Below are 20,889 nucleotides of genomic sequence, written 5' to 3' on the forward strand. Positions count from 1 at the left end.
CTCCCCATTGGCAGGGCGCAACTCTCTAATCCACCACCACATAGACATGCCCATTCGTTCACGGCCCTATCGGTTGCCAGAACACAAAAGGAAAATTGTTCAGGCGGATCTTCAGGCCATGCTAGAAATGGGAGTGATAGAAGAGTCCACCAGTGAATGGTGCTACCCCGTCGTGCTGGTACGCAACTCCGACGGGTCAATCCGGTTCTGTGTGGACTACCGCAGGGTTAATGAGATGTCCAAATTCGATGTTTACCCAATGCCCCGGGTCGACGAACTCCTGGATCGGCTAGGCACTGCTCACTTTTACGCGACACTGGATTTAACCAAGGGCTATTGGCAGATTCCCATATGACAAGAGTCCACGGAAAAAACAGCTTTCTCCACTCCGTATGGTTTGTACCAATTTGTCACACTTCCTTTCGGGTTGTTTGGGGCCCCAGCCACCTTCCAGCGGCTCATGGACTTGTCCTGCGTCCCCACTCTGCATATGCTGCCAAATACTTAGGCGATATGGAGCACGTAGTGGAGCATGTAGTGGAGCACGTGCGTGAACTGCGAGCGCCGGAGCCTTGCAGTGGCGAAACTGTGGCGCGCTTCATTGCACTGCATGTGTGCATAAGCTGAAGTGCACCGCATTTGCGCATCAGATGAGTCTCCCTCCGCAAGATGAGGCCCCACGCAGTCTGCGTGATCTGCGTGTAGGGAGGGGCGGGCCTGAAAACATGTAAGTACCATAAACGTTTGTTTGTCAAATAATTTATTCACTGCAATATTCCAAAATCCAATTGAAACATCCCATTGCTTTTGTTCAGAGAGCCCTTCACTGCACCACTCTATTACTGTGGTCCATATAAAGCTTTAGTCTAGTCCACAAGCATCAAGACAATAACTAAACTCTATCCTTTTTATTGGTTAAAAGTCCTCAGTACATCTCTCTCTTCTACAACTGCTTTCTATCTTTTGCTGTTGCTACAATAGGTAGCTCCACATTGAGGGTACTGCATTCCAAAGAGAAGTGATGACCATATATAGCATTCTGTGGTGTCTGTTGTTTCATGACTGAGCAGATGTTGGACAGGGGACATTTGTCTTTTTCTTTGCATTAAGTATGAGTGAATATGTTCATTTGGACAGTTCACACATGCATTTAAGGCTGTGCATGCTTTCGTCAATGATCCACCAAGAACCTTGAGCAAATATGAATAGAAAACTCCTTTACCCATAATGCTATTGATGACTTCAGTCTCTTCCTGGATGAGACCCAGAGAGGGACTGCTTTTGTCCTGCAGGTGGCCATCTTGAGGCAGAGGGGACATGCATGGGGTCATGTCTGAACGGATAAAAGACATCAGAGACTGAAGTCTGTTCATCAGCCAGGCCCCCGACATGTAGCACTGATTTATAATCATTCAGAATCACAATGAGAGCTTCAGCGAAAAACTGAAAAACCACAACTGTATCCGCCTCGGTAGAGGATATTGTTGGTTTTTCACTACAATTATATGTCTGTATTGTTGATTCAAACAATATCAATATCAGCTTTGAACACACACACCAACCAGAGGACACACAGGAAGTGGTCTTACCAGCAGGTGTGTTGTTGGGGACACTCTCCAGCTCCTGCACGATGTTGATGTCCAACAGCTCAAAAGACAGCAGATCCTGAGAGATCAGCAACAACAGATAGCTAGTAAACACTCTGAACAGCATTATGGGAGATGTAGGAGGCAGAGTTTTAGGAGTTTGACCTACACTACATATAAAAAGTCAGGATTTCAGCCTCTGCTGTTTCCATTTGGACCGTCACTTGTGAGTGTGAAAGACCACACTAAATCACTAGACCTTTAAGTCATTTATCAAGGAAGATTCTATAATGTGACAATGTGCTGCTTTTGTTAAACTGTACTTTTGTGTGAGAACAAACATCCTCCGGTGGGTGCTGAAAACAAATGTCAAATACATATTAAGTAGCCCAAAAAGATAATAAAACCCAAGGGGGCAAAGCCAGTCTGTCAGTGATGCAAGGAGCTATGTGGACACAGGCTCATTTTCACACTAGCTTACATTTGGCGTATTATATGTGACCGGAATATGCCCCTTCCTGCTTTACATTATTATTAAATACAACAAAAGTTAAAGTTGGAATTGAAAATGATATATTTGTTTTAAACTATGGAGTGGACACAGTGGGAGGACTGCTTCTGATCAGCAGTAATCCTACACCACCAACTGCATGTGCACCAGTTGATAGCAGCAGAGTAAATGTACAGTTTAAAGGTGTTACATGTCTACTGAGTACATTTATTTTCAGGATGAAGTTACTAGTTATGTTGCACATTAAGATGGGTAACACAACAGCATTATACATGAACCCAACAGCAGAGGTGGGAAGTAACTAAGTAAATATACTCAAGTACTTACTGAAGTACAATTTTGAGAGACTTGTACTTTACTTGAGTATTTCCATTTTATGCTACTTTGTACTTCTACTCCACTACAGTTCAGAGGTAAATGGTGTACTTTGACTCCACTACATGTATTTAATAGCTTTAATTACTCTACAGATCTGGATGAATGACGTGAAATATAATCAAGTGTTAAATCAGACTTTAGTTCCACCTGGAGTAAATCCACAAGCTACCCTGCAGTATACAAAGTCATTCAAACTAGCTGCACCTTTACCAGCTTTGAGAACACTTTCATGATCAATCATTATAAAACATATCATATATATTATTCTGAAATGGATCAATCTGCAAAATGACTACTTTTACTGTCGGTACTTTAACTATATTTTGATAACACTTTTCTACTTTTACTTGAGTAACATTTTGAATGCAGGACTTTTACTTGTAACAGAGTATTCCTTCACTCTGAGTACTTACTCAAGTACAAGATCCGAGTACTTACTTAATACTACCTCTGCCCAACAGTATTTTTAGGTAGTTAACATTATTTCTACCTAGCTTCAGCCATGAAATATATATTATCCTGAATTCGACCATTCTACATAATGATTTTTATATTTTTGGCACTTTAAGTACATTTAACAGAAAATACATCTGTGCTTTAACTTGATTAAAATGCAGAATGCAGGACTTTTACTATAGTATTACTACACTGTGCTCAGAGTACTTTCCCACCACTGTGTGTGTTAAATATGAGACAAGAATTAGAAGGTGTGCCTGTGGTTAATCTAATAAATATTACATTTAATTTTCAGCAGCCAATAGTTTGCTGGGTGCAGGTGTGTTACCTGAGCAGTGAGCAGGTCCACAGAGGGGGTGTAGTACTCCTCTTGGTCCACGGTCATCAACGGTTGCTCTGGAGCGGCACAGGCCTTCCCATCCTTTGCCGCCGGGTTCTTACCCTGCAGAGAAGCTCATACTTACACACCCTTATCTGCAGTGTGTCGCTATGTGTGTGTGTTTATGCATCACTGTGCATTCTTATTTTATACCAATGCATTTATTCAGTCTTATCAGAATCCTGGTTGTACCTGCGGGGTGACACAGGGGGACACCAGGATCCCGTCAGCCATCATGGGGGCCGGGGCCAGAGGGTCCACCACGATGCTGCACCACACCCTGGGGCCAAACTGCTCTCCGCCGTGGGCCAGACGCCAGTGGGAGGTGTAGGAGCCCTCCACCCCGGGGGCACACAGCGCTACACTCACTATACCAACCTGCACACACACAGCAGGAAAATGCTTACCACATAAATAACAAGTTAGAGGTACATTTACAATGATTATCTAAAAATGCAGACTCTCACCTGTCCTGGCTGGAGGAAGGGGACGGACACTTCTCTCCAACGATCCCCAGAACCCACCGCCAGGTTCCCCCACATGAACTTCAGCTGGGGGAAGCAAAACAAGCGAAATATGATCAGAGTCAGAAATGCTTCGGAGTCGTTCATTGTTAGGAGAAAGTGTAGGAGAAAGTGCAGATACTTGTTTTTAAATGTCATTTTAGAATGTGTTTCTGTTGCATTATATCTTAATGCTTTTAATGTTTATTAAACCTTTGAATTCCCTTGTGTTGAAATGTGCTACATATATTGACTTGCTTTGCTGTTAAAAAAATAAAAAGACGAGGCAATATAATAAAAATCAAAGCATTTAAAAAGTGAACATATAGAAGTAATGCTCCCTCATCAACGGTAGTTCATGTATCCTGTAGCATATTTTTTAAAGCTCTATTAATCTAATCAAAAGTTATTCATGGTTTCCAGAAGTTTCCCGGAGATTTCTTTGGGCTACTCTGACCAGCTTTTTGACCAGCATTACTGGCTATCATTTCCTTATATGTACACTTTATATACAAAAGGTTTTAAAATCAAGTTGGCAGATCGGAGCCCTTTCATCATCCCCAGATGTAGAACCCTTACCAATTTAGATATTTTTTTCTCCAATGGCACAAGATGCCTTCTAACACACTTGGCATATTCCCATGAAATTTGCTTAACACCCTCGCAGGAGGATGAACTCTTACCTTCGTATCAGCGTTCCAGCTGATTGTCCCAGTGTTCCTCATCTTCCAGTACTTGATAAACTTTGACCGTGGTCGCAGTCTGGTTCCATCGGGAAGGTTCTCATCCAGAAAAGTGGCTGTCATGGTAGGAACCACCAGGGGACAGGGACGCTTTGGACGCCTGGGAAAGAAATAAAGTCCTGCATGGATCTTGAGATGTTCTTTTAAAGATGTTTTCACATAAGTTCAGACCAGCTGTGGTCATTTGTTTCACATCCAAGTATATTTAAATAAACCTATAATTGAAACATGCATCAGGAATAGAGTGTAGCTGGAATGAGTCTTGAACCTGGTCATGAGTTAGCATTCTTATCACTAGGCTCCGTCCTCAGGTTTTTGGTATGATTCCTGAAATGTGATCTGTGTTTTATACTAGCTTACAAGATATTCACATTTTGTACACATAAATAACGTCAGAAGCTTTTGTGTTACGCATTAAAAACAGCAGCTGTCTTAAGGAGACTACTTAACGTTACCACGTCCAACATTAGCTGCCTTTAGCTTAGCAAATGTGATTGTGATGTAATTTGCTTATAGCATTATGTTGAATTCCACTTATGTGCATGTTTGCCAACTAGCTTACACATACTTAAAAGTGACACTGTATGAAGATATATTTCTATTGGAACAGTAAAAGAAATTTGTTTCAAATGACTTTAGCTGCTTCACAATCTTCTACAAACAATAATATCCCTAGTTAGTGAAATATTAGAGACCCCAGAAACTGAGTTTTTTGAGTGTCTTACTCGGGGCTGCTGTGCTGAGTGGCCCGAGGCTGAAGGAGGACGGGGGAGGAGCTTCCCTCGCGGTGGGACGAGCTCCACTGTATGCCCCGCCTCTCCATCCTCAGCTGTTTCCGGATCTCTTTGACCTCGGCCTTCAGCAGGCGCTTCTCCGCCTTCAGACGTTGCTTTTCTGCCTTTCTGAAACTGCGGTCGCCTCGCCGGTAGAACCTGAGAAGGACAGCAGGGTTTGAGCCACTATGAAAATGACTAAATCATCAAATGTGCCATCATTGCACCCAATTGTCCCCCATATATCTTGGCTGGGATTAGTGCCATTAGCAGGCTTTTCATTTGCTTCGTTAACATTTTTTTTCGTGAATGAATCAACGAACAAAATGAGGGTTGCAGTCATCTTACATTACATTACATGTTACTATTAGACGCTTTTATCCAAAGCGACTTACATACTCAATACTGTGGATAATCCCCACAGGAGCAATTTGGGGTGAAGTGTCTCAGGGACACAACGACATGTTGACTGCAGTGGGGTTTGAACCTGTGCTCCCCTGATCCGAACACCAACGTACTAGTCCACTGCGCCACAGCCTCCCTCATATAGTCTTGTTTGTTTCGAAAGGCTTCTTTGAAGTGAAATGTTTGAATCATATTCCTAAGTCCTGATGAACTCTACTTCACATTTTCCCTTAACCCGATGACATTTTTTACTGAGGTTAGGAAAAGGGGTTAGGAAAGGCATAGGACCTGATTTTATGACTATTCAACTGCAGCCACTGTGACTACAGACAACGTTGCTTCAATACCCCCAAATGTTGACATTAGGAGAAACGTGCTGCAGATTTGAAAAATCCAAAACAAAAAAAGCCAAACCAAATACATCAGCAGCAAATAAGATGGAAATACCAAAACGATACAAAGCCAAAAAACACACAAATCCCAAAACGAAAGCGACTGGATCCTGCTGTTAGCCTGTCAACACGTCAGAGCTGCTTTATCTCTGACCCGAGGGACGGACCAGATGAGAGGACTGTTTTTGGAGCAGAGTTGGATTTTAACCGCTCCTACAAAGGCCTGGGACAATTTCAGCTACTAGTAATTTGACAGTTTCAGTTTTATATAAAAACTGTTATAGAATATTATGCAGATGAAAGTCCTAGTGTTATATAAACAGTTCCAATACCTGATCCTCTGCCAACTGAAACCACACACTGTTTCCTCTGCTAATGCCTGAGTAATAAATATCAAATAATATGAATACTGTGGTGGTGTTTTAATCCTTGTCTACGAATTTAATAGCCACCTCTATCGGGTTGTGGGTTTTGACGCGCCTCTCTTTGTTTCCAAACAAATGAGCTGAGAACATGGTTGAATCAGATGAGCTTTATTCGTTAGTCCAGACGGCATATAACCAGCAGGACACATTTCTTCGCTTCATCCTAAATCAAAGTTAATAGTCTCCACAAGAACAAAAAGAACACGGTCAAAAGACTTTTCCGTTTCCCCGTCTCATCACCATCAGCTGTGTCCTATCAACCTACCATATATAGGCATATAGCCATGCACGTGATACTGACGCACATAACAAATAATAAGTGAGCCTTAAATTAATACATTTTAAACCATAGTATGACTCGGAAAAATACCTTTAGATGGTGAGTTTAATTTAATTTATATTATTATCAAGCCTAACTATCAGACAATAATAACTCAAGGAAAATGGCTCTAACATACCAGCCCCTAATTGCTTATTACATAGCAATTACCAATTATAATATATCAAGAGTCATTTTAACAAAACATATAACATCCATACGTAGCATAGTATATTGCATACTTTCAAGTCCATAGTATATTGCATACTTTCAAGTCCACAGTAACACCAGTACTGAATGTGTAGGTCTAGTACTAATTGTCTGTAATGTTCTGCTGTTCAAAAGGCAGCCTTTGATGGGGAGGTAGGAGACCAAGAGTCTAGTCCTTTGGTCTAAAAGTCAGAGGTGCACGTGACTGAAAGGCTAAGGCTTAGTAGGCTCAGTCTGTTGTCTCCAGGAGCAGACATAATTTAGTTATGGGTCTTTCAATGGTACTTGTCTTGGTTTTAACCAGGACACTCCTAACAAGTCATGTTGATCCAGGAAGGGTCTTAACTACACGTCCCAGGAGCCAAGTGTTCCTCGGTGCGTTCTCATCAACGATGACGACCAGGTCTCCGGGGGTGAAGTTTCTTTTGATTGTATTCCAGTTGGGCCGTTCTTGCATCAAAGGAAGGTATTCCTGGTCCAGCGCTTCCAAAACAGGTCAGCAAGGTATTGCACCTGCCTCCTGGCTGAAGAGTTTGCAGCTGATAGCCAGTAACGTTGAAGGAGTTTGGAGAGCATGTGACCTGAGTGACCAACTTGATGATGTATGTGGCTTAGTATCAACTTGGAAATACGAGAATGTTTAAGTAGAATCATTGGATGTTTGAAGTCAGTTGGCATAGCCATCTTTGTAGTTCTTCCTCCAACTCTCAGAATCCCAGCATCAATGATAGAGTCCAGCTTGTATAGGGAGCTTCCTCTATTGCACTGTTTGGCTTTTTCCAGCAAGGCAAAATCCTCTTTGAAATGCTGTCTCTGCTCGTGGCAAATAATGGCCTTTTCAGCATTTTCCGTGTCCTCTACTGAAAGTCTTAGTGCATTAGCTGTAGGCTTTTTGAGCAGAAGCATCTGATCCTTCAGTCGCTTTCCTTTATCCTGCTTTACTCCAAGATCAGTGGAGCAATCTTTCCTCTTTTCTCTCCTCTGCAGGAGCTTTCGGTCATCAGCTGACATTTGTCTTTCCTCTTCATACTCGTTTTCTGGAAAGTCATTAATATATTGTCTTTCATTAAGCTTCTCAAGGTGAACAATTGAGGTCCTGTTCACTACTGCCACAGGGGTTTCATCATCCGGATCTGTGGAAGCATTAGGTGGACCATTAACGACCCATCCTAACAGTGTTTTCACTGCATATGGGCCGTTTCCTTGGGTATTTATAACTGTCCATGGTTCCATAGCCTTTGGAGTATTTACTCCAATAAGAAGTCCCACGTCAGCATCTAATTCTCTTATTTGGATTTCCTGCAGATAAGGCCATTTCTTGAGGTCCGCCTGGGTAAGAATGTTTATTTTGGTAACAGGGATTTTGTTCTGAGTGTAAACCTTGGGCAACTTTATATATGTGCCATCTTCCACATTGCCCACTTCTAGACCCGTTACCTCAAAACTCCTGACTGTTTTCTCTGTTCCCATCGTTTGAAGAAGGACTTCAGTTCTCCGTCCTCTAGCACCAAGCTGCCTCATGAGCCCCTCTGTGCAAAATGTGTCGGTACTACCAGGGTCCAGGAATGCATAGGTCAGTATACTTTTATTTCCATGGCAGAGTTTCACCTTCACTGGCACTATGGCAAGTATGCTGTCTTTACCAGCCCCAATTCCTTCACCTTCTCCTACTAAAACAAGAGCACTGCTGATGGATGTCTCTTCAGGCCTTGCTCCTCCACTCTTCTGCTCTGTCTTATCATGTTTAAAGTTCTCAGTTTCAGGCTTAGAAGATCTTTAATGTGCAGAATAGTTTGGGTGTCTAGCATGACAGATTTGACAGGTCATTCTCCTGTTACAGTTCCTGCTCAAGTGCCCCACCTTCAGGCAGCCAAAGCATAGTCCTTTCTCTTTCAGAAACTCAATTTTAGCTTCATGAGATATTGAATGTATTGTATGGCATTCAGCTAAAGGATGCATGCTGGTACAAAAGGTACATGAGGTGTCATTGTTAGTGGAGGAAATGTAGCTTTTAACAAGATAATTGTCTTCTTTGGGTTTCTCTGCATGGCTGTCTGACACTATAGCCACTGTGGTTGCAAAACTGCTTCCCTTGCACTTATTTCGGCTTAAATCAGCAGGAGTTGTAATGAAAGTCTTTGTACTGTTAAGTTGATGATCGTGAATGTCACCAAAGAGAGGGTCTTGAAGTATTCTAGCTTGTCTTTCAATAAATACAACAAGGTCATGCAATTTTGCTCTTTGATGGCTCCGATCCAGAATGTCACAAGCTGCTGTTCTCCACTTCTCCCTTAGTTTGTAAGGTAGCTTTGAAAGAATGAGCCGTAGGTTGGATGGCAGGTCCAGCTCCTCCATGTCCTGCAGATCCCTCATTGCATTACAGCAGCCTCTCAGAAAAAGTGCATAACAGTGCAGTGACTTTCCATCCTCTGCCTTTATAGTGTTCCAGTTGAGAGCTTTCCCCATATATGCATTTGCTATCTTGAGGTCATCTCCAAAATGCACTTTTAGCAGTCTCTTAGCTTCAGCAAAGCCACTATTAGCATCCATATGAAGGCAGCTTCTCACCAGTTCCCTGCAGGATCCCGAAGTATATTGTTCCAGGTAATATAATCGATCCTGGTTACTGGTGGTTCTCTCCTCAATGCCATGTTGAAAAATGCCCATCACAAATATTTGATAATTCAGGGGATTGCCATCAAAGACTGGGATTTCCCTAGTGGGCAGTGATGTTTGCTTTTGTTGAAGTACAAGTAAATTAACAATGTCATTTTGTCTCTGCATCACAGTCAGGAAATTGTCATTATTATTTGTCCCTGTAATTCCTGCATCTCTAGCTGTGTGTTGAGGGCTTTGGTTTGTATTATCAATATTTTCTGGTGGTCTTGGTTGTTGGTATAGAAGCCTTTGAAGTGGTGTTTTGGGAATGGCTCCAAACTCAGCAAAGGTAATTGGAGACGGCTCTGCATCCATTGACATATGTGGTTTTACTCTGTAGTCTTTTACATAGTCATTCATGCCGTCTTGTGTTGGATTTTGTGAACCAGTCTCAAAATGCTCCAGAACTTTCATTTTTGCATCAGATTCAGCTAGGCTGGCTTCCATTTCCATCCGTTCGAATCTAGCTTGCAGTTGAGCCTTTTCCATTTCAAGTGCATGCTTTTCCTTTAATCCTGCTGCCCGGGCAAGGAGGGCAGCTCTTTCTGTGGCTATTTTGAGGTGGGTTGAGGAAGCAGAAGAAGTTGTTGATCCTGCTTTTGATCTCCTCCTGTGTGATGCATTGGAAACACTGTCATGGGGTTCGATCAGTATCTGAGGATCCATTTGAGAGCTTTTCCACATTTCCACATCCTTAAGGAAATTCGTGAATGCAGACATTTTTGGTTCATACCAATCCATTCTCTCAGTTTCCCTTATTTCCTCAGATAAAAGCATTTGAACATGTCCATGACACTCAATAAATTCATTGAGTAACATCTTGAATGTTGCAACAGCTTCATCCACCTTTTCCATATTTCCACCTTGCACCAGTAATGGTTTAATTTCATTCATTCTGCGGGTGCATGCTCCAAGTTTTCCTCTTCGCGATCAGTGGCGACTGGTCATTAGGGGCAGGTGGGGCACAGCCCCACCTAGTGTCAGCAGAAAGTATTACAAATAATGATTACAAAAATGCAAAAAAATAAATAAAAAAATATATAAAATATATTTTAAGATCATGTTTAATCATCTGATTCGTCTGTACATTGCTGTTTTAGTCTGTGTTCTTCTAATTAGTGTGTCTACAGTCACAGTGTGTGCCTATTGAGCTGTTTAGAGCCATGTGGACAAAACCTGATTATGCCCCTCCCTCTCGCTGTGAAGTCAACGGTGACTGTAAAAACTACACTGCGCATGCTCAGAGTATTTTGTAATGAAATGTGTGTGGCAAAAAATAATGACCAGAGGGGCATGGAGCTACCATCCCCACCATACGTCATCTCAAATCATTCAGAGCTGATGTGCTTGTAAGTACGTGTGCCGCGAAAAGTGTGGTGTGTGAAGAGGAGACGAGAGAGCTGCAGTGACGCGTCCTAAAACCAGGAAGTAAGCTGCGCATGGCTTCCCTCGACAAAAAAGCAATGAGATTTCTCCAGAGGATTTTAGAAAATAGCTGGAAATAAGATCTGTGGGAAACGTACCTGTTAGATAAATGCACGTTTTGATGCAGCCGGATAAACATCCACATGTCTACCCCTACTTTTATAATTTTTTTTTATCATTAAATCTATGGATTAGATTTATGATAGACTTTTGAAACTACAAGAACATAAGGAGGACTTTACAAAAAGTTATAGACATTTTTGTCCAGAAGGATAGGCAAATGGACTTCATCTTCAAGTCAAGGTAAGACCGCCAATTTGATTGAAAATGGGATCTTACTAAGAGAGAACAATTCAATATTTAAATGATAAAATTAACATTTTTTGGGGTATCCTTTTGTTGAACTGTCTGTTTAAAATTAATCGAAGCATCAGACAAAAAAAGCTTTTGAAAATAATATTATATTTTGGTTTAGGTCAAAATATAATATTTGTAAACCTGAAGAGTCAGTGCCAGTGCCCTCACCAGCATGAACCCTCACTGCACGTCTCACTGCAGAAGCTTATATATAGACATCTACGTTTTTGTGCCCCACCACTTTTGTACATATAAAAACGCCACTGTTCGCGATTGGCTGAGAGTTTTTAAATCTCTCCTCTGCCGCTGGCAACATCAGCTGGAGGAATATCAGGATCCATTGTTTATTTTGTTTGTTTTTTCTTCAATTGGCTCCACATGAAATAAAGTCGTTAATATTTCCAAGAACAAGTTCTTCGTGAATCCTGTTTTTGTGCCAAACATTCCTTTAACGTCCGCTTCCTTAACATGCGTTAACTGTTTAAGCATTCCAACAGCAATTGCGGATTATCTTCATATCATCCCCAGTAAGCATCATGATATCACTGGATGGATTTCCCGTTTCGTTTTGTCAAACTTCCGTAACTATGCACACATCAGTCCTTGCATTGTTTGATGAAGCGATCCCATTGTAAACAGCGTTTCATTCATAGATTCCGGGCCGGCATGGTTTACTCACGGCCTCCTCCTCACGGCACTTTAGAACGTCCGATCGCTGTTTCCAAAGCAGAGCTGAAATCCACACGAATCCTGTGCTTGTCCTTCGAAGTTTTTATCCACAGTTTACGGAGTCTTTTGACTAATGTGGTGGCGTTTTAATCCTTGTCTACGAATTTAATAGCCACCTCTATCGGGTTGTGGGTTTTGACGCGCCTCTCTTTGTTTCCAAACAAATGAGCTGAGAACATGGTTGAATCAGATGAGCTTTATTCGTTAGTCCAGACGGCATATAACCAGCAGGACACATTTCTTCGCTTCATCCTAAATCAAGTTAATAGTCTCCACAAGAACAAAAGAACACGGTCAAAAGACTTTTCCGTTTCCTCCTTCCTCCCGTCTCATCACCATCAGCTGTGTCCTATCAACCTACCATATATAGGCATATAGCCATGCACGTGATACTGACACACATAACAAATAATAAGTGAGCCTTAAATTAATACATTTTAAACCATAATATGACTCGCAAAAATACCTTTAGATGGTGAGTTTAATCTAATTTATATTATTATCAAGCCTAACTATCAGACAATAATAACTCAAGGAAAATGGCTCTAACAAATACACTTCTTTGCAAGTTCTTTTAAAACTCTAAGTGAACTCTGCTTATAATACTTGCATACTTTTACTTAAAGAGGACATATTCTACTTATTGTCAGGTTCATATCAGTATGTAGTGTCTCTACTGTGACTTGTCTCCATGCTTTAATGTTCAGAAAGCTCTTTCTTTTTCTCATACTGCCTGCAGCACCTCTTTTCACCCTCAGTCTGAAACCAGAGCCCAGTCTGCTCTGATTGGTTACGATACGATACGATATTACTTTATTAGTCAGACCAAGTCTGAAATGTGACTTGCGTCACAGCAGCTCCATGTCCAACACCAACATAGACAAATATCCAGACACAAATACATGAAACACAAACAACAAACATTTAACATAACAGCACAATCAGTGAGAGAAAAGCTGCTCAAAGAGCCTTCAGCGTGCATTTGATCTGCATTCAGCTCTGTATTTACTGAGAGGATTGACTGATGCACAAAGGAGTGCTTCAGTCTGACCTTATTGAATCGTGGGATCCTGTATCTCCCATTAGATGGTAGCAGTTCATATTCACTGTTCAGAACATGGTTTGGGTCAGAGATGATGTGGTTAGACAGCCTCACTAGGTTGTTATGATTGATTTCATCTGTATGGATGACAATGGGGACTTTATGGGAGTCAGATGGTGAGCCAAAAATGATTTCCTCAGTTTTCTTGGTGTTGATCTCAAGAGCATTGCTATCAGTCCACTCGACCACCTGATTTACAGCCTGTTGGTGCAGCTCAGGGTCGTCTGTGTTACTGAGTAGAGATATTATTGCAGTATCATCGGAGTACTTAATGATGACTTGATTTGGTGTGTTGGTACGACAATCATCAGTGTAGAGAGTAAAGAGCACAGCTGAACTCACGCAGCCCTGGGGGGCACCTACATTGGTTGTGATGGCAGATGACAGGGTTTTGTTAACCTTCACAAGTTGCTCTCTACTAGTGAGGAAAGCAGCATACCAGCAAATCAGGTATGGATTTACTTCCATTTTGGCCATTTTTGACACCGAGATGTCTGCTTGTATTGTGTTGAATGCTGATGAGAAGTCTAGGAAGAGGGCTCTTGCATAGGTGTTACGTTTATCTAAATGTTTAGTGATGATGTGAACCAAAGTAGCCACAGCGTCTTCCGTACCGCACCCTTGTTTATAGGCAAATTGGTATGGATCAAGTTTGTCTTGTGTTGTACTGATAAGAAATCGGAGCAGAATTCTTTCTAGTGGTTTCATAATCACTGAGGTGAGGGCTATTGGTCTGTAGTCCTTATGTTCTTTTGGGCATGGAATTTTGGGCAGTGGTTTGATGTGTGAAGTTTTCCATGACAGAGGGATGGTGTGTGTGTCAATGGAAGCCTGAAAGATGGGTTGCCACACTGGAGCCAGCTCAGTAGCAACGTTTTTCAGCAGAAAACCACTGCACCCATCTGGCCCCAGCCGCTTTCTTGGTGTTGGTGTACTGAAATGTTTTTCTGACCTCTTCGACACTGATGGTAATTTTGTCAGAGGAAGCAGGTATTATGGTTTCGAGCATTTCAGTGCACTTTGCAGAATTATCCAGTGACTCGAAACGGGTAAAGAACGTGTTTAGTTCGTTAGCAAAACAAAATTAATTGTCCGTCACAATAGGTTTAGCTGAAGAGGTCATCCCTGTCATGGTTTTCATGGTGTCCCACACTTTTTGGGGGTTTTTGGCTTTAAAAGCATTTTCCAGGTTAGCTGGCTGGCTCTGTTGTGATTGGTCAACCGCTCAGAGATGTCCCGCCCCTTAGCCTATCATAAACACGCACCTTGGCCTAAAACCTATATAACACAATACAGGAAAGGGGAAACCCAAAAAGCACAAATAAATAGCCCTCTGAGTGATATTTTATGGAGCAGAAAGAATAACTTTTCAGTTATAGTATTGCGACTGTTACCTTAGTAGAGGAAGTGGATTCAAGATCCACATTTCAGAGATGTTATAATCACAAGCACAATAGCTACAGTGCAGTTTTTAAAATGAAACGTAAAAATAAATAGAAATAGTGTAGAAGAAATACAAACCATTAAAAGCGAATAGTGCAAAGTAAAATAAAAATAAAACATTTGAAATAGAACAAGACTAAATCAAAACAGAAAATTAAATACCATTGTGTCAGAAGGTGGAGAATCCAGGGTCTGGTAAACATCCAGCTGGATTTTTTTAAGAGATATAAAAATCTGAGAATCCAACTAGAGTGGGTGTCCTACCTGCTGTGGTCCGGAGCGGGGGATCCGTGCTCTGGGATGGACAGAGGGGTCCGGGCTCTCACCAGGTTGTGACTGGGGTCATGAGCGAAGCTGCAGGGCTCGCACAGAGTGCACGAGGTACACACACTGAGCACAGAGGACAAGATAAAGGAGGGTGGAGAGAAAGGAAAGGGAAGGAGAGAAGGGGGGTTCTGGGACTACTGTAACAAGCTGACGTCTGTTGTGTATTTCAACAGGAGAAAGAGAAAGTGTTCAGGCAAACAGAAACTGATTCCCTTTCTAAGTTTCAGATATCAAGGAAAGGAAACACATGTGTCGTGTCTACACTGTGTTACCACGCCTCTTTATGTCTATATGAGGCATTATTATCTCTACCTTCTTAGAATAAACCTCACCAAGACTTTGAACCCTGGGACAGCATCTAAACTAAAACTAGAAGTCATATATTGGTCATTATTATCTGCAGTACCAACATTTAAAAAATACCAATAAATTAAATATCTCCTTTGTTCATTATGCAATATAATGAAGAAAAGACAAAAGCAAGAGGTTAAAGGAACAGTTCATAATTTCAGACAATTGCTTTTATTCTGAGCTTGAGATGAGAAGATAGGTAGATATTTTGTTGGACAATGCGAATAACTTTAAAACTAGGAAAATATAAACGTGTGGTTATAATATAGCCCAGAATCAAACAAACAGAGGAGATATGTTTAAAAATATGAAAACATCAATTGATAAAGTAATAATATTAATTCTAATAATAATAATAATAGTAATATCTTATTATTATCATACATATGAAAATTAAAAAATATAAATAGTATTAAAATATTTTAGAATTACTCCAAAAAACACAAACATATGCATTTTATATACAGTGGAGGAAATAAGTATTTGATCCCTTACAAATAAATTAACAGTCTATAATTGTAATGGTAGGTTTATTTTACTAATGAGAGACAGAATATCAGAAAGAAAATCCAGAAATTGACATTATATAAAAGATAAACATTGATTTGTATTTAACTGTTGGAAATAAGTATTTGATCCCCTTGCAACCAACAAGAATTCTGGCTTCCACAGACCGGTTACATAAGTCCTCTTCCTTTAAGAAAGTACTCCTAATATCAACTAGTTAACTGTATAAAACACACCTGTCCACAGAATCAATCAATCAGATTCCAACCTCTCCACCATGGGCAAGACTAAAGAGCTGTCTAAGGACCTCAGGGACATGATTATAGACCTGCACAAGGCTGGGACTGGCTACAAGACCATCAGAAAGCAGCTTGGTGAGGAGGAGACAACTATTGGTGCCATTATTTGATAATGGAAGAAAGACAAAATGAGTATCAGTCGCCCTCGGTCTGGGGCTCCACACAAGATCTGGCCCCGTGGGGTATTGATGATCATGAGAAAGGTGAGGGATCAGCCAAGAACTACACAGGAGAAACGTATTAATGATCTCAAGGCAGCTGGGACCACAGTCACCAAGAAAACTATTGGGAACACACTACACCATAATGGATCAAATCCTGCAGCGCCTGAAGGCCCCCTGCTCAAGAAGAACATGAAAGGCCCGTCTGAGGTTTGACAATGAACATCTGAATGCTTCAGAGAAGGCTTGGGAGAAGGTGATGTGGTCAGATGAGACCAAAATGTTGATCTTTGGCATCAACTCAACACGCCGTGTTTGATGAATTTTGGGTTGATTTGAACGTTTTAGAGGACTAAATACTGCTATTTCTGATACTGGAAATGTCAGAAATTGATTAAACATCCTCAAAAATCATCCAAACCACACCAAAAGTGTCCAAATTGACCAAGCCATTTTAAAGCTATTGTCTGCATATGCTTATCAATGCTAATTAACACAATTGTGCAAATGGCCCAACATATGCAGGTTAGCATCCAGCAGTTTCTAAGTGCTGGGGACCCTACTATACATTTCTAACATAAAACGTTGGGGTACTCTACATTTCCGGGGTCACTAAGCTGGCAAACAGACCATAGAGCTGTAACACATACTGACCCTGGCCTGCTGACAGCTCGTACCTGCACTGGTAGCCCCCTCCGGTGGTCTGCCCCCGGCAGGAGGAGCAGGGAGGGGTGGAGGAGGATGGAGCTCCGGGCAGGGTGGAGGAGGAGACCTCAGGGACCTGCTGGGCCTCCACTCCCCCTGCAGCCTCCCCTCTACCTCCCCCACCTCCTGCCCCCCCTCCCAGGGGCTTGTGAATGCAGCACTGTCCCGAGAACTCACGGCAGATCTTCTCCACTGCCTCGCGCACCACCTGGTCCTTAAACTGAGAGAATGGAGGAGAGCGCTCACTTATTTTGCCTCTGTTAATCTAACAGCTGACATGTGCTCCATCAGCTTGTTCCTACCTTCTCCATGTACAAGGTGAACCAGGCTGGGGGGGTCTTGTCTTCTTCTTTGGTTCCCTTCACTTCTTTCAGGATCATCTGATCAGAAGGAGAATATGAGATCTAGTGGATGACTCACATCAACATCTTTGGTACATCATTGACATTAACCTGCAGCCAGCTCTTTTTCAGTAGATTGCATTTACGCTTCAAATATCCTAAAGTGGTGTTGATATGAGGAGACATTTGTTTCCACAGATTTTATTTTTCTGTAATATTCTGAAGTCAGAAATTATTAACATTAAGGACTGGCCACAAACTGCCATTTAAGGAAAACGTTTTTTTCAAATATATAAAAAAAAAAAGCTCTATATTTAACTACAGTGAAAAAACTGAAACATTGACTTTCATTAAATATATTGTGTTAACAAATTTCACATAACTGTATTAAGTTAAGTATTTTTTAATACTTAACCCTTATTTAAACGTATTGCTTTCAACTAACCTAATACAGTTCTGTTGACATAATACATTAAAGGTGGGGTAGTTAATTTTGGAGAAACCAGCTCGAGTGCGCTAGAATTTGAAAATACACAGCCGGAGAAAATCTGCCACTTCCTTACATAGCCCCGCCTCCAACACACACGAACGCGCACATGACCAATGAGGGCACGAGATAAGTTTGTGCAGAGATGGAAGGCTGACAGGCAGGTAGGCCATCCAGTTATTTTACAGTACTACGGCTTCCACAGATGACATTCTTTTATAGATTTTTTGTCAAAGCACTTAAAGGTAGGGTAGGTAAGTTTGAGAAACCGGCTCGAGATAGACTTTTTGTTATATTCCATGGAATGCTCTTAACATCCCGATAGCAATGAATATCTTAAGTGCTTTGACAAAAAATCCATAAAAAAATCTGTGGAAGCCGCAGTACTGTAAAAAGCACGACCAATCATTTTAGCCGGCCCGGCTAAAATAACTGGATGGCCTACCTGCCTGTCAGCCTTCCATCTGTGCACAAACTTATCTCGTGCCCTCATGGGTACTGTGAAAACTACGCTGCGCATGCTCAGTCTTTTTGTATTCAATGTGTGCGGCAAAAAAAAAATCACAAGTGGGGCAAAGTGCTGGCAACCCCACCAAAACGTCATCTCATAATTCAGAGAGCTGATTGGCTGTAAGTACGTGTGCCGCGAAAAGTGTAGTTGTGAAGAGGTGACGAGAGAGAGCAGCGTATAGTGATTAAAATCAGTAAAACGGAAAGAAAATGAATGAAGTTGACCATCTACTTCAGCTTTGGTAAGTTCATTTATGTCATATCTTTAGTTGATCTTCTGTGTTTTGCCTATAGGCTATTGCTCTGCTGGATCGATTGATATTGTGACCTTGGTGATGAGTAGGGATGGGTATCGTTTGAAATGTATCGATTCCGATTCCGGTTCTGCTTATCGATTCCGGTTCTTATCGATTCCCCGTTTCGATTCCAAAATTGTAAAAGAAAGAGGTCAAACGTTTAGATAACAAAAATATCTTTATTCTTTTAAGCTTTAACTGACATTTTTACAAATAAAAAATATACATGCTATACAAATGTATTGCACAATAGCTGTGCTTTATTTTAACTGAGCTATGCCTGTGGCAAGCTATTAACAGGCATTACACTGTGCCTTGTCTTTTTCTTTATTAGTGTAGTGGAGCCTCACTTTAGAGCGTTTACCGCGATCCATCTTTGGTGTTATGAAGTGACTGAGCTCGTGAACTGTCTACGGGAGGGCGGGGGGAGCCTCGCTGCGGGGCAACTGTAGACCTCTGTCGCCTGTCAGCGCAACTTACATGATGCCGTTTAAAAAAATGAAGGGCGGTGCCGGCCGTCAGCGTACCGAGCCGGCCGTCAACGGCCCGCTGACGATCGGCCGTTCTGCAATTCTCCAGAACACACAGATGGCCAGTCCGCCCTTACCCTGTATTCCACCGGGTCACCGCGGCGCAGACGGACCCGCGGTGCAGACGGACCCGGTGGAATACAGGGTCTACAGCGTTTAGGAACCGTTAAGCAGAACCGAAATTCTTATCGGTTCTCATCTGGAACCGAGTTTCGGTTCCCAACCCTAGGGATGAGTGTCTGTGTTTTCCTTATATTTACAGTCTATGGTGTTTTAATGCTGAAGCATTACGGTTGTTGTTATTGTTAAGAATTGCTTTGTGATGGTGCCCTTTACTGCATGTATTAAGGTGCATTACAATATGACATCCCCACGCTGTGTATGTAAATGTATGCGCACAGTGTTGCTCTATGTTCTTCATTCACGGCTTCCGACAGTATGTCATTTGACACTCCCCCCCCCCTCTCTCTATCGGAACCATGGATAGCCTACAGCGATTTGTTTACGTGTTTAAAAAAGCACCAGAAGCTTATATATAAACATCTATGTTATTCGTGCCCCACCAGTTTTGTACATATAAAAACGCCACTGGTTACAGCGATGAGAGAGAGCAAACAAACCAACAGCAGGAACTGGGTTTGTCCTGAGAGCTGCGGAAGACATTAAGACATGCCACTGTTAGCTATAGTAGTGTTTTCATGTAGCGTTATAGTGGAGATATAGTGAGTTCATTAAAGCTGCATTCACATTATACGTGGTAAAAGCTACATTCGGCGTCACGCACCGCTCACAGTTCAAATTGTTTTAATTTGGACCAAGTTATCGCTGACCTTTCGACGCGCAACCAATCAGATGACAGCTGTATGTAGCGGCGCAAGCTAGCAGAGGACGTAACCATAGAAACTAAACTCAACTGACTGTTAACACTGAAAGGCTCCGGCTGAAAACATTGCGGTGACCAAAGACAAAATCACATTTCATGTGAATGACGCTTAAGAGTTATGTTAGAATTCTAGTGATTTTATAGTGAAGTAAAGTATAAACGTGGTGTTGTCTCTGAGCGCAATGGTAGAACTCTGGTTATGTATTTTAGAGAGTGGAACTGTCGTGATGTTACAGCAATGAGCAAGAGCAAACAATCCAACAAACAACAACCGATGTCTGTCTCTTTGCTGTTTCCTGCATCAGTGTGACCGGCTTTTCTCTGTCTTGGTACGTTCTGCACTTCTAGACACGCACAGATCAATGCTGTGAGACTGAGCTGAGGTCAACTTCAAGAAATATTAATCAATAGTCCTTCAAAGAGCTTCCATGTACACAGATTACTGTTGAATTTAAAAGACAACTTGTCCTTTCTAATCCCCCGTTATTTGTTTATTCCACAAATCCACATATTTACATTTTATTTCAGTATACAGTATTTAATTTTACATTGTTTTATCTTAATCTATTTTACATTGCATTTTTATGCCTGCATTTCACTTGCACCATTGTAAAACTTGCACTATTTTCCCTCCCTTATTCTTAATGTCCTCAGTTTATTGGATGCTGCACTGCTGGCAGACCATGTGACTTTGAATT

At 41.6% G+C, this 20,889-nt stretch overlaps 1 protein-coding gene and 1 long non-coding RNA gene across 6 annotated transcripts in view; one reads left to right on the top strand and one right to left on the bottom strand.

The window, feature by feature from the left end:
- nbr1b (NBR1 autophagy cargo receptor b) overlaps positions 1-20,889 on the bottom strand; it is a 98,197-nt gene that overhangs the window by 48,008 nt on the left and 29,300 nt on the right. For 3 of the 5 annotated variants that reach the window (XM_034113740.1, XM_034113738.1, XM_034113737.1), the window contains exons 6-15: positions 17,447-17,524; positions 17,117-17,364; positions 15,059-15,184; positions 5,282-5,488; positions 4,497-4,656; positions 3,778-3,861; positions 3,503-3,688; positions 3,260-3,373; positions 1,590-1,665; positions 1,223-1,333 (exon numbers count right to left, since the gene is read on the bottom strand). In XM_034113740.1, the coding sequence (XP_033969631.1) occupies positions 1,223-1,333; positions 1,590-1,665; positions 3,260-3,373; positions 3,503-3,688; positions 3,778-3,861; positions 4,497-4,656; positions 5,282-5,488; positions 15,059-15,184; positions 17,117-17,364; positions 17,447-17,524 (1,390 nt within the window). The remainder of the gene's footprint in view (positions 1-1,222; positions 1,334-1,589; positions 1,666-3,259; positions 3,374-3,502; positions 3,689-3,777; positions 3,862-4,496; positions 4,657-5,281; positions 5,489-15,058; positions 15,185-17,116; positions 17,365-17,446; positions 17,525-20,889) is intronic. The other 2 variants (XM_034113741.1, XM_034113739.1) reach the window with 1 other exon arrangement.
- Positions 7,312-8,736, top strand: LOC117469314. Its single transcript, XR_004554582.1, has 3 exons — positions 7,312-8,287; positions 8,386-8,413; positions 8,560-8,736. It is a non-coding gene; the product is annotated as an uncharacterized LOC117469314 (long non-coding RNA).

The sequence above is a fragment of the Trematomus bernacchii genome, unplaced genomic scaffold (genome assembly GCF_902827165.1).
Source record: "Trematomus bernacchii unplaced genomic scaffold, fTreBer1.1, whole genome shotgun sequence".
In the NCBI taxonomy this organism is placed as follows: domain Eukaryota; kingdom Metazoa; phylum Chordata; class Actinopteri; order Perciformes; family Nototheniidae; genus Trematomus; species Trematomus bernacchii.